Source organism: Oncorhynchus gorbuscha, linkage group LG04 (assembly GCF_021184085.1).
Source record: "Oncorhynchus gorbuscha isolate QuinsamMale2020 ecotype Even-year linkage group LG04, OgorEven_v1.0, whole genome shotgun sequence".
NCBI classification, from domain to species: domain Eukaryota; kingdom Metazoa; phylum Chordata; class Actinopteri; order Salmoniformes; family Salmonidae; genus Oncorhynchus; species Oncorhynchus gorbuscha.
Genome location: NC_060176.1, coordinates 32,416,586 through 32,433,873, shown reverse-complemented (window position 1 = coordinate 32,433,873; position 17,288 = coordinate 32,416,586). Strand labels below are relative to the sequence as shown.

General features: G+C 41.2%; 1 protein-coding gene across 5 annotated transcripts in view; it reads right to left on the bottom strand.

Annotated features, from left to right (window-relative positions):
• Positions 1 to 17,288, bottom strand: part of tent2 (terminal nucleotidyltransferase 2) — a 36,787-nt gene that overhangs the window by 12,992 nt on the left and 6,507 nt on the right. For all 5 annotated transcript variants that reach the window (XM_046346511.1, XM_046346510.1, XM_046346513.1 and 2 more), the window contains exons 5-12: positions 17,129 to 17,243; positions 16,922 to 17,013; positions 14,530 to 14,593; positions 13,953 to 14,019; positions 13,527 to 13,603; positions 10,122 to 10,250; positions 9,947 to 9,990; positions 6,181 to 6,317 (exon numbers count right to left, since the gene is read on the bottom strand). In XM_046346511.1, coding sequence (XP_046202467.1) covers positions 6,181 to 6,317; positions 9,947 to 9,990; positions 10,122 to 10,250; positions 13,527 to 13,603; positions 13,953 to 14,019; positions 14,530 to 14,593; positions 16,922 to 17,013; positions 17,129 to 17,243 — 725 coding nt within the window. The remainder of the gene's footprint in view (positions 1 to 6,180; positions 6,318 to 9,946; positions 9,991 to 10,121; positions 10,251 to 13,526; positions 13,604 to 13,952; positions 14,020 to 14,529; positions 14,594 to 16,921; positions 17,014 to 17,128; positions 17,244 to 17,288) is intronic.

Here is a 17,288-nt window from a genome sequence, read left to right as displayed (position 1 = left end):
TCTGATCTTATCCTGCCTCCTGCCCCAAACGCATCCTTCGCTCCTGCAGCTCCATCTCCCTCCAGCAGCCCCACAGCGGACTAAAAACTATGGGTGACAGGGCTTTCAGTTGTGTGTATCCTCATTATAATCACGGTCAGGACAGCTCAGCTAAAGACTGAGTTTTTCTGAAAAGCTTTCAAGGACCTACATTAGACAGTAAAAAAAAATATATATATATATATATATATATATTTTAACTAGGCAAGTCAGTTAAGAACAAATTCTTATTTTCAATGACGGCCTAGGAACAGGGGCAGAACGACAGATTTGTACCTTGTCGGCTCGGGGATTCGAACTTGCAACCTTTCGGTTACCACTAGTCTACCCTGCCGCACAGTTGAAGTCGTAAGTTTACATACACCTTAGCCAAATACATTTAAACTCAGTTTTTCACAATTCCTGACATTTAATCCTAGTAAAAATACCCTGTTTTAGGTCAGTTAGGATCACCACTTTATTTTAAGAATGTGAAATGTCAGAATAATAGTAGAGAGATTGATTTATTTCAGCTTTTATTTCTTTCATCACATTCCCAGTGGGTCAGAAGTTTACATACACTCAATTAGTATTTGATAGCATTGCCTTTGAATTGTTTAACTTGAGTCAAACGTTTCGGGTAGCATTCCACAAGCTTCCCACAATAAGTTGGGTGAATTTTGGTATATTCCTCCTGACAGAGCTGGTGTAACTGAGTCAGGTTTGTTGGTCTCCTTGCTCGCACACGCTTTTTTAATTCTGCCCACAAGTTTTCTATGGGATTGAGGTCAGGACTTTGTGATTGCCACTCCAATATCTTGACTTTGTTGTCTTTAAACTGTTTTGCCACAAGTTCGGAAGTATGCTTGGGGTCATTGTCTATTTGGAAGACCCATTTGCGACCAAGCTTTAACTTCCTGACTGATGTCTTGAGATGTTGCTTCAATATATCCACATAATTTTCTTGCCTCGTGATGCCACCTATTTTGTGAAGTGCACCAGTCCCTCCTGCAGCAAAGCACCCCCACAACATGACGCTGCCATCATCAGACCAGAGGACATTTCTCCAAAAAGTACAATCTTTGTCCCCATGTGCAGTTGCAAACATTAGTCTGGCTTTTTTTAAATGGCAGTTTTGGAGCCAGTGGTTTCTTCCTTGCTGGGCTGCCTTTCAGGTTATGTCGATATAGGACTTGATTTACTGTGGCTATAGATACTTTTGTACCTGTTTCCTCCAGCATCTTCACAAGGTCCTTTGTTGTTGTTCTGGGATTCTGGCACTTTTTGCACCAAGTACGTTCATCTCTAGGAGACACAATGAGTCTCCTTCCTGGGCGGTATGACGGCTGCGTGGTCCCATAGTGTTTATACTTGCGTACTATTGTTTGTTGGTACCTTCAGGCATTTGGAAATTGCACCCAAGGATGAAACAGACTTGTGGAGGTCTACAATGTTTTTTTCTGAGGTCTTTTGATTTTCCCATGATGTCAAGCAAAGAGGCACTGAGTTTGAAGGTAGGCCTTGAAATACATCCACAGGTACACCTCCAATTGACTCATTTTCTGGAATTTCCCAAGCTGTTTAAAAAGGCACAGTCAAATTAGTGTATGGAAAATTCTGACCCATTGGAATTGTGATACAGTGAATTATAAGTTAAATAATCTGTCTGTAAACAATTGTTGGAAAAATGACTTCTGTCATGCACAAACACAAAGTAGATGTCCTAACCGAAAACTATAGTTTGTTAACAAGACATTTGAGGAGTGGTTGAAAAACAAATTTGAATGACTCCAACCACGGTGTATGTAAACTTCTGACTTCAACTGTATGCACAAACGTTCGTGGACACCCCTTCAACTTAGTGGATTTGGCTATTTTAGTCACACCTGACAGGTGTTTAAAACTGAGCACACAGCCATGCAATCTCCATAGACAAACATTGTCTGTAGGATGGCCTTACTGAAGAGCTCAGTTACTTTCAGCGTGGCACCGTCATAAACTAACAGAATGGGACCCCAAAGTGCCGAAGCGTGTAAAAATTGTCTGTCCCCGGTTGCAACACACACTACCGAGTTCCAAACTGCCCCTTGAAGTGCCTGACCTCACTAATGCACTTGTGGCTGAAGTGAAACAAGTCCAGCAGGAATGTTCCGACATCTAGCAGAATGCCTTCCCAGAGGACTGGAGGCTGTTATTGCATCAAAATGGGGGACCAACTCCATATTAATGCCCATGATTTTGGAATGAGATGTTCGACGAGCAGGTGTCCACACACTTTAGTCATGTAGTGTATGTTTATTCTGTTCTACTGTCCACCGGATCTGACAACACCTGTAAATGGCTTTGATTGTTGTCTGCTTACAATGTTCTGTGTTTTGGTTTGTTTTTATTATCAATTAATACATTTTCTTAAGTGCGATGGATGTGAGAAAAGCGCTTAACAAATTAATTGAATTATCATTACTATTATTAACTAGCTGTCAGTAAGTTATTCTAAAATTCTAAGTAACTTAATAGCCAGTAACTTACTTGCAAATAGCTGCCAATAACTTACTGAACTTTAATGATTACAAGATAGCTTAACATTAGTTTACAACTACTAAGCATTATTTGTGGTGAGCACACCACGGACATCCTCAGCCACGCTCAAGGTCCTAAACGATATCATAACCACTATCGATAAAAGACAATACTGTGCAGCCATCTTCATTGACGTGGCCAAGGCTATCAGCAGACTAGATAGCCTTGGTTTCTCAAATGATTGCCTCGCCTGGTTCACCAACTACTTCTCTGATAGAGTTCAGTGTGTCAAATCAGAGGGCCTGTTGTCTGGGCCTCTGGCAGTCTCTATGGGGGCGCCACAGGGTTCAATTCTTGGACCGGCTCTCTTCTCTGTATACATCAATGATTTCGCTCTTGCTGCTGGTGAGTCTCTGGTCCACCTCTACGCAGACGACATCATTCTGTATACTTCTGGCCCTTCTTTGGACACTGTGTTAACAACCCTCCAGGCGAGCTTCAATGCCATACAACTCTCCTTCCGCGGCCTCCAATTGCTCTTAAATACAAGTAAAACTAAATGCATGCTCCTCAAACGATCGTTGCCCGCACCTGCCCGCCTGGCCAACATCACTACTCTGGAAGGTTCTGACTAAGAATATGTGGACAACTACAAATACCTAGGTGTCTGGTTAGACTAAACTCTCCTTCCAGATTCACATCAAACATCTCCAATCCAAAGTGAAATCTAAAACTGGCTTCCTATTTCGCAACAAAGCATCCTTCACTTCACTTCGGCGATGTCATTTACAAAATAGCCTTCATTAATTGGATGGAGTCTATCACACCAAAGCCCCATATACTTAACCACCACTGCGACCTGTACGCTCTCGTTGGCTGGCCCTCGCTTCGTACTCGTCGCCAAATCCACTGGCTCCAGGTCCTCTACAAGACCCTGCTAGTCCCCCTCATCTCAGCTCGCTGGTCACCATAGCAGCACCCACCTGTAGCACGCGCTCCAGCAGGTATATCTCTCTGGTCACCCCCAAAACCAATTCTTCCTTTGGCCGCCTCTCCTTCCAGTTCTCTGCTGCCAATGACTGGAACAAACTACAAAAATCTCTGAAACTTGAAACACTTATCTCCCTCACTAGCTTTAAGCACCAGTTGTCAGAGCAGCTCACAGATCACTGCACCTGTACATAGCCCATCTATAATTTAGCCCAAACAACTACCTCTCCCCCTACTGTATTTATTTATTTTGCTCCTTTGCACCCCATTATTCCTCTCTCTACCTTGCACATTCTTCCACTGCAAATCTACCATTCCAGTGTTTTACTTGCTATATTGTATTTACTTCGTCACCTTGGCCTTTGTGGTTTTTTGCCTATACCTACCTCCCTTATCTCACCTCATTTGCTCACATTGTATATAGACTTGTTTTTCTACTGTATTACTGACTGTATGTTTGTTTTCCTCCATGTATAACTCTTTGTTGCTGTATGTGTCAAACTGCTTTGCTTTATCTTGGCCAGGTCGTAATTGTAAATTATAACTTGTTCTCAACTTGCCTACCTGGTTAAATAAAGGTGAAATAATAATAAATAAAAAATCCTCAACATCAATGGTTGACAACCACTTGACCTTGCTGCCACAACCATCATGTCAGTGGACGTGACAGATCTGCCACAGTAGGTTACTGTGCATTTTACCATAACTACTTGCAGCAAGCGGACAGTAAATGATTGACCAATGTAAATTACCTTCCTGGTGACCAACTGCCATTAAGTTACTAAAACTGCAAGAGCTGTACTCTTAACAGTGCAGCTCTTGATTGTCACAAGTTCTTACACAGATTGAACTGGTACAACACTTCCAATAACGGTTGGCACAAATAAACATTTTAGACCATGCCCCCAAATATGCTAATGAGCCCCCACCAGAATACTGCCCCCACCTACATTTCAAAGTGCAGTAATGATTGTACCAATTAGGTTCCTCTACAGGGGGATTCCTTGTGAGAGGGTTAAAAAAAATGTTCTAAATATGTTTTGATTGATTGTAATGGTTTATTTGTTGAAATTGCAATTTTATAATTGTACCTTGCAGTTTTTTTATTCTTGGTGTTTTCTTTGGAATGTTCATTTTCTTGATTGTGAAGATGTTTGTACTCAGGGCACCCATTAATAAATAAAAGTAAAATAAATAAATAAATAGCATTCAATACACTGCTCTATGTTGTAGAAATTGGGCCAAAACAAAAGGTTGAAAAGCCAAAGATATTGATATTAACTTAAGATATGTCATCTGCATTATTTACAGTGGGTGCAAATGAATACAGTGGGCAGAACAAACAAGGTGGGCAGTCAAATCTGAGCTAGGGAGATCCTATTGGTGTATTTTAGCATGCATGTGCACATTTCTGTTAGGGAACACCGACTCTGAAGTGCACGTGTGCAAGTCGACCTTGCACTCCTAAACAACACCATTTTTTGAAACTTTGGCAAACTTTATGTACTCTGTTCATAAGTAACATATTATAGTTTTGGAAATAGAAAACTGTATTGAGATTGAATGTTTCTTTAATGAGAAAATGTGCAGAATATCGGTCTAATTTCATCCCTCTCCATCTTCTCCCACTGCCCGCCACTGGATTTCCGCTCACCACCATATTAGGTGGTGAGAGGAAGTTCCAACCGTAAATGTGTTTACCCTTTCATCATTCTATCCCGTATAGAACAGCGGGGACTGTGAGCGCTAGCACATGCACTCCACACACACGTACATTGTAATATTATTGTATTGTGGTATTATACATTTTGTATTGTAGATATGTAGTGGCGTAATAATGTTATATGATGTACTGTTTTATCTTTAGTTTTACATGTAATGCAAGTGCCTTAATGTGTTTGGACTCCAGGAAGAGTAGCTCTTTTGGCAGCAGCTAATTCTATGGTAAAGCTAGCTGCCTGCATTTTACTTTGAAGCTAACTGGTTAGTCGCTCCTACCTAGCATAAAACTAACGTAGCAAACATTTAAACATAAATTTCTGTCAAAATATTGTAACCATACATTGTCATATGGATTCAATTGTAATCATACCATTTCAATATCAAAATGCCAGTGTGATAAAAATATTCTCAGTAATGATGAAGTAGCCTATCATGCTGAGCAATTAGCCAAAATGTAGTTTCACCCACATTTTTAAACAAGGAAATGACCAATGTTGGTTAAATGAATTGAATATCCATTTAGTTGTTTTTTTTCTTCGGTTTTACACAAACTTTGGGACGTTGTAGGAAGTTGTAGTTTACAACAGGCAAATATTCAACAAAGTTGAAATTCGTTAGTACTTATTAGTACTTATTAGTACTTATTAGCATCTGCTAGCATTTTTTTTTTTTTACAGACGGTTATTGGGTTTTTTTTGCATAAAAAAGTGACCCCTTGTTCTGCAACGTAAATAATACCTTATACCCCAGTATGGCACAAGGACAGTAAAAAAAGGTATGAAAATCTGGATACCACACAACCCTACCGGCAACTTTACTTACCTGGTGACATTGCTGTAGTACTTTTACAGAGTAAATGTTGAGTTTTTGAAGATTATTTGAAGGGTCTTACCTGAAGACAGTACTAGAGTAATATTTTAGCAATATTACCTAAAGACGGAGGTGTAGTACTTGAGAAAGCCCAGCAGCAGCTCTCCCAGTGAGGCCTGGTTAGAGGAGGAGTAGGGGGGGATGTCTCTCGGACCCTCAGGCACACGGTGGATATCCATGGATGGACTAAAACACTCCTGAAACAGCAGGGGTGTATTCATTAGTCACACACGGTTGCAAAACATTCTGCAGCTAAAACAGGTTCTGCAACATCAAGCAAAAGATGTTGAGTTCCGTTTAGTTCGTAAACAACGTTTTGTGCGTCACATTGCAGAACGTTCGGTATTAAACGGTTTCCCTACAAAATGTTTTACAACGCTGTGTCTTATTTTTAATGAATATGCCCCAGGGATTTAACATGACCTCATCAAACAGGGACAGACCATCATCCTACAGGTACAGATGACATTGTTTGTGTTTCCATGCTCAGGCGTTGCATCAAACAATTATTGCGTGCCACGTCATCGACCAGATTGCCATAACCTATGATGCGGATACATAAATGATCTATCCAGGCATTGTAAGATCTGGCATGTATCAGCAAAGTTTGAGCAGGGGAATACAACACTAATTACACTGGGACATATGGCATTATCACAGAGGAACAGATGACACCATCACACGGGAACAGATTACATCATCACACAGTATGTTGTAAATTACACCATCATATCAAGGCTTTTGAGAAATTTACCGGACCATATGCATCAGGTGCGTAACCTGATTAGAGCGTCCATCCACGGTGCTCAGAATGACAGAAATCACATGCAACTCGAGGATGCAACGACATGCTTCCCTCTTACTGGATACCGATGCGCACTTTGAAGATGTTAGAAAAACTGCCACATTTACTTTTCCTCAGCTAACAAGACGAGTAACCGACAGAAAAGTCACTAGCATATGTCAATCTAATATCCCCATAGTAGAAAAGTTGACCTATTCTATTGGTCAGCTTGTTGTTCTGTGCAAGAAAGAAATACCCTATTCCGAACAGACTCTGGCTACATTATTTGTATTTCTTTAAAGCATTGAGGCTGATGTAATAGATCAGAACATTTAGCTTAATATGTTGATAAACTATTATTTATTCACATTATAAGCGCAGCAATGCGCACAAGGCAGTAGGCTATGAGTAGGCTATGCGTGAATTTTCGTTCCATAATGCAATTAGCAAGAAAACACTATTGTCGAAAGTGCACCGAAAATACAAACGGTTTAGTGACAGAGATGAAAATGTCCGCTAGAGATTTTAAAAAGAGGGGAGATGCAACTAGCACGGGTTGCTAATATGACCAGTATTGTGCCTTTGGCTACTGGAAACTGAAATAAAGTTCACTTGAAAATCAATAGAACATGAGAGAAATATGCTACCGGTTTCAATGGTTTATGGAAGTCTTTATGAAAATAAACTGAACAAAAATACAAATGCAAACATTCCACAATTTCAAGGATTTTACTGAGTTACAGGTCATATAAGGAAATCAGTTAATTTGAAATAATTAATTACGCCCTAATCTGTGGATTACACATGACTGGGAATACAGATATGCATCTGTTGGTCACAGATACCTTAAAAAAAAGGAAGGGGTGAGGATCAGAAAACCAGTCAGTATCCGTTATGAACACCATTTGTCTCACGCAGCGCGACATGTCCTTCGGATAAAGTTGATCGGGATTGTGGTCTGTGGAATGTTGTCCCACTCCTCTTCAATGGCTGTGCGAAAATGCTGAATTATTGGTGTGAACTGTACGGCGATGTTGTACACGTCGATCCAGAGCATCCCGAACATGCTCAATGGGTGACATGTCTGGTGAGTATGCAGCTCATGGAAGAACTGAGACATTTTCAACATCCAGGAATTGTGTACAGATCTGCACTCTGTTCACAATATTGACATCAGCAAACCGGTCGCCCACACGACGCCATGGTAACCAGGATTAATCCGTAAAGAGCACACTTCTCTAGCGTGCCAGTGGCCATCGAAGGTGAGCATTTGCACACTGAAGTCAGATGAGCTTTCCTGACACGGTTTCTGAGTTTGTAGTACAGAAATTCTTCAGTTGTGCAAACGCAGTTTTATCAGCTGTCCGGTTGGCTGGTCTCAGACGATCCCGGAGGTGAAGAAGCCATATGTAGAGGTCATGGGTTGGCGTGGTTACACGTGGTCTGTGTTTATGAGGCCGGTTGGACGTACTGCCAAATTCTCACGAACAACGTTTATTTGTAAAGAAATGAACATTCATTTCTCTGGCAAAAGCTCTGGTGGACATTCCTGCAGTCAGCATGCCAATTGCATGCTCCTTCAAAATTTGAGACATTTGTGAAAAAACTGCCCATTTTAGAGTGGCCTTTTATTGTTCCCAGCACAAGGTGCAAGTATGTAATGATCATGCTATTTAATCAGCTTCTTGAAATGCCACATCTGTCAGGTGGATGGATCATTTTGGCAAAGGAGAAATGCTCACTAACAGGGATGCAAACAAATTTCTGCACAACATTTTTGAGAAATAAGCTTTTTGTGCGTTTCGAAATTGTCTGGGAACTTCACACCTTGCATTTTTATTTTTGTTCAGTATAATTGCCTCCACGTTTGTATTGTTGTATTTTACTTTGAAGCAAGGTAAGACATGCCTAATTATATGAAGTAAAACGTTCAGGTTTGAAACAACTAAGTTTTCAAAATACATATTGCATCCAGATTATTGCAAAGTAGTGTGTGACACGCCTTTCTTACTGTTGCATATAGGCAATGAATGGGATTATAAAAGCCCGTTTCACTCCAGCAGCAACAAATTAGTTGTTTGAAAAGCTGTAGCAGCAGCTCTCGCGCTGTCTGACAGATTTTCCGCTCATAGGCCTCTGTATCTGTACGCATGTGATAAACTTAACGACTAATGAAAATACACACAGGCCAATTTAATTCCACAAAATTATGCTAATTCACCTATAAATGGGTAAGCATAACCGGTCAAATGTATTTCCATCGACTGGTATTTCCATCATGGAATATGCTAAAAAGCATCATTTTTGCAATGGGATTATTTTTCTTTCCCCAGATAATTGGCCGGCGACAGTTTTATTTATCAGCTTTTCATGTATTTTTTGGGGCACAAAACCAGCTATTGCCAGTTTACGGAAACCCTGCATCATATAGGGACAAAGACTCCTACACACAGTGGAAAGGAGGTGTCTGGGTGCTAGGAGAAACCAATTATTAGAACATTGGAGTCACAGGTTGAGTAATGTTCCCAAATTCCTATTATACGTCAATAATTTATAATACAAAAAAGTATAAAATGTTTTATTGTCACATACACCAGATAGGTGCAGTGAAATGTGTTGCTTGACATGGTCAGTCATAGTACGGCGCCCTTGGAGAAAATTATGGTTAAGTGCCTTGCTCAAGGATGTTTTACCTTGACAGCTCAGGCATTCGAATCAGCTATCTTTCACCTACTGGCCCAACCACTAGTTAGTAGTGAATGCCATCTTATTTTTTCAAAGCCATTTTAGCTCTTGCCGTTAAGCCGACATTGCCCCCCCCCAGTGTAAGAAACCTGCTAGCAAATGTTTGCGCTTTGAAACTAAATAAATACTACACTCTGAACCAAAAAAACATCTTTGCTAGATTCATGATAGTGTAGTTGAACAAATCATGGAAAGTAATGACATGACGTTTTATTGGAATTGGTAGCATAAAACAACTTAATAAACCCGTAATGTAGCCTGTTTTTGTCGTTTAAGAGTAAATGTAAATTTCCTTACTGGATATTCATTCTGCAGAGAGGGAATGACTGGTTCAGGCAAAGCTGGAAAGACAGAGACAGACACACTGGGTTAAACAGTGTAGTGGTTAACCTCGAAAAAGGAATGCCAGAGGTATATTGTAGTTAGTGCAGGACCATGATTACTGTGTGTGTGTGTGTGTGTTTACACTCACTCTGTAAGTAGTGTAGTACCATCAGTACTAGAGTGTAGCTGCTGAGTGTTCCTTTACTGGCGTCGTTTATCCTGTGATGTCTGGCCCACCTCTTTACCACCAAGATGATGGGACGCACACGCCGCTCAGCTATAGACACACGGAGCGACAGAGAAGAGGCTAGTACAGAATTGTAACATAGTGGGCACACATCCAGCACACAGTGTGTAACAGGGTTTGAAATACTCTCCTTATTGAAATGTGTGACTTTCACCCAAATGAACTGTTTTGATATTATTCATTTGTTGTGAGTGGAGTAATGTGGTAGTGCAGGTCTGTGGTTACTCTAGAACAGCATGTACAGTGCATTTGGAAAGTATTCAGACCCCTTGACCTTTTCTACATTTTGTTACATTACAGCCTTATTCTATAAGGGTATTGTGTGTAGATTTTCCTCATCAATCTACACACAATACCCCATAATGACAAAGTAAAAACAGGTTATCATTTTCTTGCACATTTATTAAAAATGAAACACTGAAATGTCACACTTACATAAGTATTCAGACCCTTTATTCTGTAATTTGGCAGCAATTACAGCCTTGAGTCTTCTTGGGTATGACGCTACAAGCTTGGCACACCTGTATTTGGCGAGTTTCTCCCATTCTTCTCTACAGATCCTCTCAAGCTCTGTCAGGTTGTTTGGAGAGAGTCGCCGCACAACTATTTTCAGGTTTCTCCAGAGATGTTCCAATATTGTTTAAGTCCGGCTCTGGCTGGGCCACTCAAGGACATTTAGAGACTTGTCCAGAAGCCACTCCTGCGCTGTCTTGGCTGTGTGCTTAGGGTCATTGTCCTGTTGGAAGGTGAACGTTCGCCCTAGTCTGAGATTATGTGCACTCTGGAGCAGATTTTCATCAAGTATCTCTCTGCACTTTGCTCCGTTCATCTTTCCCTTGATCCTGACTAGTCTCCTAGTCCCTCCCGCTGAAAAACATCCCGAAGCATGATGCTGCCAACACCATTCTTCAGCATAGGGATGAATACAGGTTTCCTACAGACGTGACGCTTGGCATTAAGGTCAAAGTGTTCAATCTTGGTTTCATCAGACCAGGGAGTCTTCAGTTGCCTTTTGGCAAACTCCAAGCGGGCTGTCATGTGCCTTTTACTGAGGAGATGCTTCCGTCTGGCCCCTCTACCATAAGGCCTGATTGGTGGAGTACTGCAGAGATGGTTGTCCTTCTGGAAGGTTCTCCCATCTCCACAGAGGAAATCTAGAGCTCTGTCAGACTGACCATCAGGTTCTTGTTCACCTCCCTGACCAAGGCCCTTCTCCCCCGATTGCTCAGTTTGGTCGGGTGGCCAGATCTAGGAAGAGTCTTGGTGGATCTAAACATCTTCCATTTAAGAAGGATGGAGGCCACTGTGTTCTTGGGGACCTTCAATAATGCAGAAATGTTTTTTACCTTATCAGCTTGGGAATTCAATCCAGCAAGCTTTCGGTTACTGGCACAATGCTCTAACCACTAGGCTACCTGCCGCCCCTTACAGTATACTTACAGTACCAGTAAAAAGTTTGGACACACCTACTCATACCAGGGGTTTTCTTTATTTTTACTATTTTCTACATTGGATAATAATAGTGAAGACATCAAAACTACAAAATAACAAATAAGGAATCATGTAGTAACCAAAAAAATGCTAAACAAATAAAAATATATTTATATTTGAGATTCTTCAAAGTAGCCACCCTTTGCCTTGATGACGGCTTTGCAAACTCTTGGCATTCTTTCAACCAGCTTCATGAGGTAGTCAAATGGAATGCATTTCATTAAACAGGTGTGCCTTGTTAAAAGGTCATTTGTTGAATTTCTATCTTTCTTAATGAGTTTGAGCCAATCATTTACATTACATTTAAGTCATTTAGCAGACGCTCTTATCCAGAGCGACTTACAATCAGTTGTGTTGTGACAAGACAGGGGTGGTATTCAGAACATAGCCCTATTTGGTAAAATACCAAGTCCATATAATGGCTCAAATAAGCAAAGAGAAACGACAGCCCATCATTACTTTAAGACATGAATTTCAAGAACTTTGAACGTTTCTTCAAGTGCAGTAAAAACCATCAAGCACTATGATGAAACTGGCTCTCATGAGGACCATCACAGGAAAAGTAGACCCTCTGCTACAGAGGATAAATTCATTAGCGTTACCAGTCTCAGAAATTGCAGCCCAAATAAATGCTTCACAGAGTTCAAGTAACAGACTTGAACATCAACTGTTCAGAGGAGACTGTGAATCAGGCCTTCATTGTCGAATTGCTACAAAGAAACCACTACTAAGGACACCAATAAGAAGAGACTTGCCTGGGCCAAGAAACACGAGCAATGGACATTAGACCAGTGGAAATCTGTCCTTTGGTCTGATGAGTCCAAATTTGAGATATTTTGGATCCAACCGCCGTGTCTTTGTGAGACACAGAGTAGGTGAACGGATAATCTCCGCATGTGTGGTTCCCACAGTGAAGCATGGAGAAGCAGGTGTGATGGTGCTTTGCTGGTGACACTGTCAGGGATCTATTTAGAATTCAAAGCACACTTAACCAGCATGGCTACCACAGTATTCTAAAACGATACGCCATCTCATCTGGTTTGCCTTAGTGTGACTATCATTTTTCAACAGGACAATGAACCAAAACACACATCCAGGCTGTGTAAGGGCTTTTTGACCAATAAGGAGAGTGATGGAGTGCTGCATCAGATAACTTGGCCTCCACAATCACCAGACCTCAACCCAACTGAGATGGTTTGGGATGAGTTGGACCCTAGAGAGTAGGAAAATCAGCCAACAAGTGCTCAGCATATGTGGGAACTCCTTCAAGACTGTTGGAAAAGCATGAAACTGGTTGAGAGAATGCCAAGATTGTGCAAAGCTGTCATCAAGGCAAAGGGTGGCTACATTGAACAATCTAAAATATAGTTTGATTTGTTTAACATGTTTTTGGTTACTACATGATTCCATATCCGTGTTATTTCATAGTTCTGAATATAGTAAAAATAAAGAAGAACCCTTGAATGAGTAGGTGTGTCCAAACCTTTGACTGGTACTGTATGTAAATAAAGTATCTGTTTTTTGTTTTTAATACATTTGCAATGGGGTATTGTGTGTGGATTGATGAGGGAAAAAGATGTATTTAACCAATTTTAGAATACGACTGCGTGTAACGTAACAAAAAGGTAAGGGAATGCACTGTAAAAAAAAAAAGGAGAATAGCCACACTGCTTAGATCCCCAGTTTTAATGTCAACCACATGCACAAACTAATGATTTATAGTTTAACCAGTAGCCAATAGCTGGAAGAGGGTGAAAGGTGAGTGGTGACAGTTAAGCAGTGGTGGGTGTGGGTGTTGTGTGTGTGTGACCTAACCGTAGGCGTAACTCCTCAGCAAGAAGGTGTTTCTGATCCCTACAGTGTTGTTTACGTTCAGATCAAACTCGACTCCACTGGAGAAAGAGAGAGGAAGAGATAAATACATTTTTTATTGAGGCTTGATATAGTCCATTGCCCATGCACTGTTCTACTGTGGACCATTAGTAACATGTACATATTTCTGTCTGTAAAGAAATGTTTGATGCACCGCCGTATTGTGTGAAGGAGGACCAATACGCTTATACCCAGTCAGCCAGAGAAATATTGGCTTCACCTCAAGAGTCTGGTTGTTCACAAGGTTTCTACTCTTTCTCTCAATGAGTCTTTCCTTGCCAGTGTTGCCTCTGCCTGCTAAGCTTAAATGTGTTTATGAGAAAAAAAAAGACAAATAAAATGTGATTGATTGATAAAGTTTCCACCCACCTGACTTTGTCTCTGAATTTGAGGATGGGGACCTTGGCTCGGATCAGCTGCGGTCTCTCTATGTACGCTGTGGACCAGAACACACACATATTCCTCAACTCCACAAGACCTTGCACACATATTTTTGTTACTCTGACTACCTGAAGTGAACACCATTGTGTGTGTTTAGTTTACCTACATCTCTATATATATCAATCACTCTGGCTTCACCAGGGAACTAGAGCCCTCTAGAGGACACTGAGGATAAATACAGCTGCTCCTTTATCATTAATACACAAACTCATGGAACAAGATGGGCCAAGCCCACCGATCTGACAGGTGAAAGCCATATGGTGTAAACAATAAAGCGGAACATTATACAGTACCAGTCAAAAGTTAACACGTTTTTGGTTACAACATGATTCCATATGTGATAGTTCTGAGGTCTTCACTATTATTCTACATTGTAGAACAAGAAGAACCCTTGAATGAGTGGGTGTGTCCAAACTTTTGACTGGTACTGAGGAAACAAGGAAGCTGATGAAGAGTATTGAGAGACAAAGCTGAAATGTGCTTAAACAGCAGCTGTAGTACTCACAGAGTCTGTAGAAGAGCTGCTGAATGAGACTGAGTACATACACAGCATCATTCCTCTGATCCACCTGACAGAGACACAGACAGGGTCAATGGGCATTATATTCACACAAAGATAGACGGGTTAGCTGATAGTCGCACAAACGATGCGCACGCTTCAACAGGGCAGAGGTCTGTGTGTTGTTGTGATTCTAAATGGTCAGATAGCTAGCAACAACGACAAGAAGCTGCCATGTTGCGAACTGTAGGTGTCTCGTTTCACAATGTCTTGTTTTGAGGTGTTTTGACTGAATGCTAAAATGGTTGTGTGTCTGTAGCTCGGTTTCCAACCAATTGGCAACAGATGGGGGTGCCACAGGGTTCAATTCTTGGACCGACTCTCTTCTCTGTATACATCAATGAGGTCGCTCTTGCTGCTGGTGAGTCTCTGATCCACCTTTACGCAGACGACACCATTCTGTATACTTCTGGCCCTTCTTTGGACACTGTGTTAACAACCCTCCAGGCAAGCTTCAATGCCATACAACTCCCCTTCCGTGGCCTCCAATTGCTCTTAAATACAAGTAAAACTAAATGCATGCTCCTCAACCGATCGCTACCTGCACCTACCCGCCTGTCCAACATCATTACTCTGGATGGCTGACTTAGAATACATGGACAACTACAAATACCTAGGTGTCTGGTTAGACTGTAAACTCTCCTTCCAGACCCATATCAAACATCTCCAATCCAAAGTTAAATCTAGAATTGGCTTCCTATTTCGCAACAAAGCATCCTTCACTCATGCTGCCAAACATACCCTTGTAAAACTGACCATCCTACCAATCCTCGACTTTGGCGATGTCATTTACAAAATAGCCTCCAATACCCTACTCAACAAATTGGATGCAGTCTATCACAGTGCAATCGGTTTTGTCACCAAAGCCCCATATACTACCCACCATTGCGACCTGTACACTCTCGTTGGCTGGCCCTCGCTTCATACTCGTCGCCAAACCCACTGGCTCCATGTCATCTACAAGACCCTGCTAGGTAAAGTCCCCCCTGATCTCAGCTCACTGGTCACCATAGCATCTCCCACCTGTAGCACACGCTCCAGCAGGTATATCTCTCTAGTCACCCCCAAAACCAATTCTTTCTTTGGCCGCCTCTCCTTCCAGTTCTCTGCTGCCAATGACTGGAACGAACTACAAAAATCTCTGAAACTGGAAACACTTATCTCCCTCACTAGCTTTAAGCACCAACTGTCAGAGCAGCTCACAGATTACTGCACCTGTACATAGCCCACCTATAATTTAGCCCAAACAACTACCTCTTTCCCTACTGTATTTAATTAATTTATTTATTTTGCTCCTTTGCACCCCATTATTTTTATTTCTACTTTTGCACATTCTTCCATTGCAAATCTACCATTCCAGTGTTTTACTTGCTATATTGTATTTACTTTGCCACCATGGCCTTTTTTTTGCCTTTACCTCACTTATCGCACCTCATTTGCTCACATCGTATATAGACTTGTTTATACTGTATTATTGACTGTATGTTTGTTTTACTCCATGTGTAACTCTGTGTCGTTGTATGTGTCAAACTGCTTTGCTTTATCTTGGCCAGGTCGCAATTGTAAATGAGAACTTGTTCTCAACTTGCCTACCTGGTTAAATAAAGGTGAAATAAAATAAATAAATAAAAGATCTTCAAGTAAATATTTAAAAAATCTGCATAAAAACCATACGTGCATTTTACCACGAGGTGTGTTTCCATCAAAAGCTGTGTGTGAGGACATAGTGCACATTAAAAACACTTTTGCTCTTAAGTTCCCATGTACCAGCAAATGTGTCCAATCTGGTTTTGGCGCATGCTGTTTAGAGAAGAGTTCATTGATGAAGTGGACAGGGTAGGTTACATGACAAGATAGGCTAAGAGCAAAATCATTATATTTGATAAAGCACCGATCATCATGTCACCAGCATTCAAATAATAGCCTACCCTCGATATTTATTGGAAATTTGCATGATCACCATGCACTTAACCACCATGTGAAGTTCATCATAACTTATTTAATCTGCCTATAAACTCATGCTTTTCCACATTGTGGTGATAGGCCTACAACATAACATATTTACTTCCAAGTTTACCTCAAAATTATGGTTATTATATCAACATTTGCACATAAAGGTGTTTCCACCACAATTGTCGCATACTCAATTTCACGACAAAAAGATTATCCACCCTTGTCTAGCGTATTTTGTGTTGTTGACATTAGGAAATTTTACCCACAAATTTCCTGTTTCCACCAGGCGTGTTGTGACTTTTTTTATGCTTCAGGTAATTCATCCGCATTAAATGGTTGGATGGAGATCTGGTTTGTGTCTGTTACAAGTAATTGACACACTCACTGGTGCTGCTTGGATGACCAAACAGAGGTCAGCATCACTGTTCCTGCTGCCGAAACCACTCAGAGAAGAACCAGCCAGGTACAACCTCACCACTGAGAGAGAGAGAGAGAGAGAGAGAGAGAGAGAGAGAGAGAGAGAGAGGGGGGTGGGGGTGTAGAGAATTATGACAGTAGGATGATTTAGTGTGTGTCTGTGTGTGTTACATACATGGGAAGAGTCTCTGGATCTCTCTCTGTAGTTGAGCTCTGCACAGCTCCTTCCTCTCCAGGTCAGTCGACTGCTGCTGGCATGCCTCAAAAAGCTCCACCATCTGACCACTCAGCTGAGAGACATAACAACTCACAGCATTTGTGCTGATACACACACA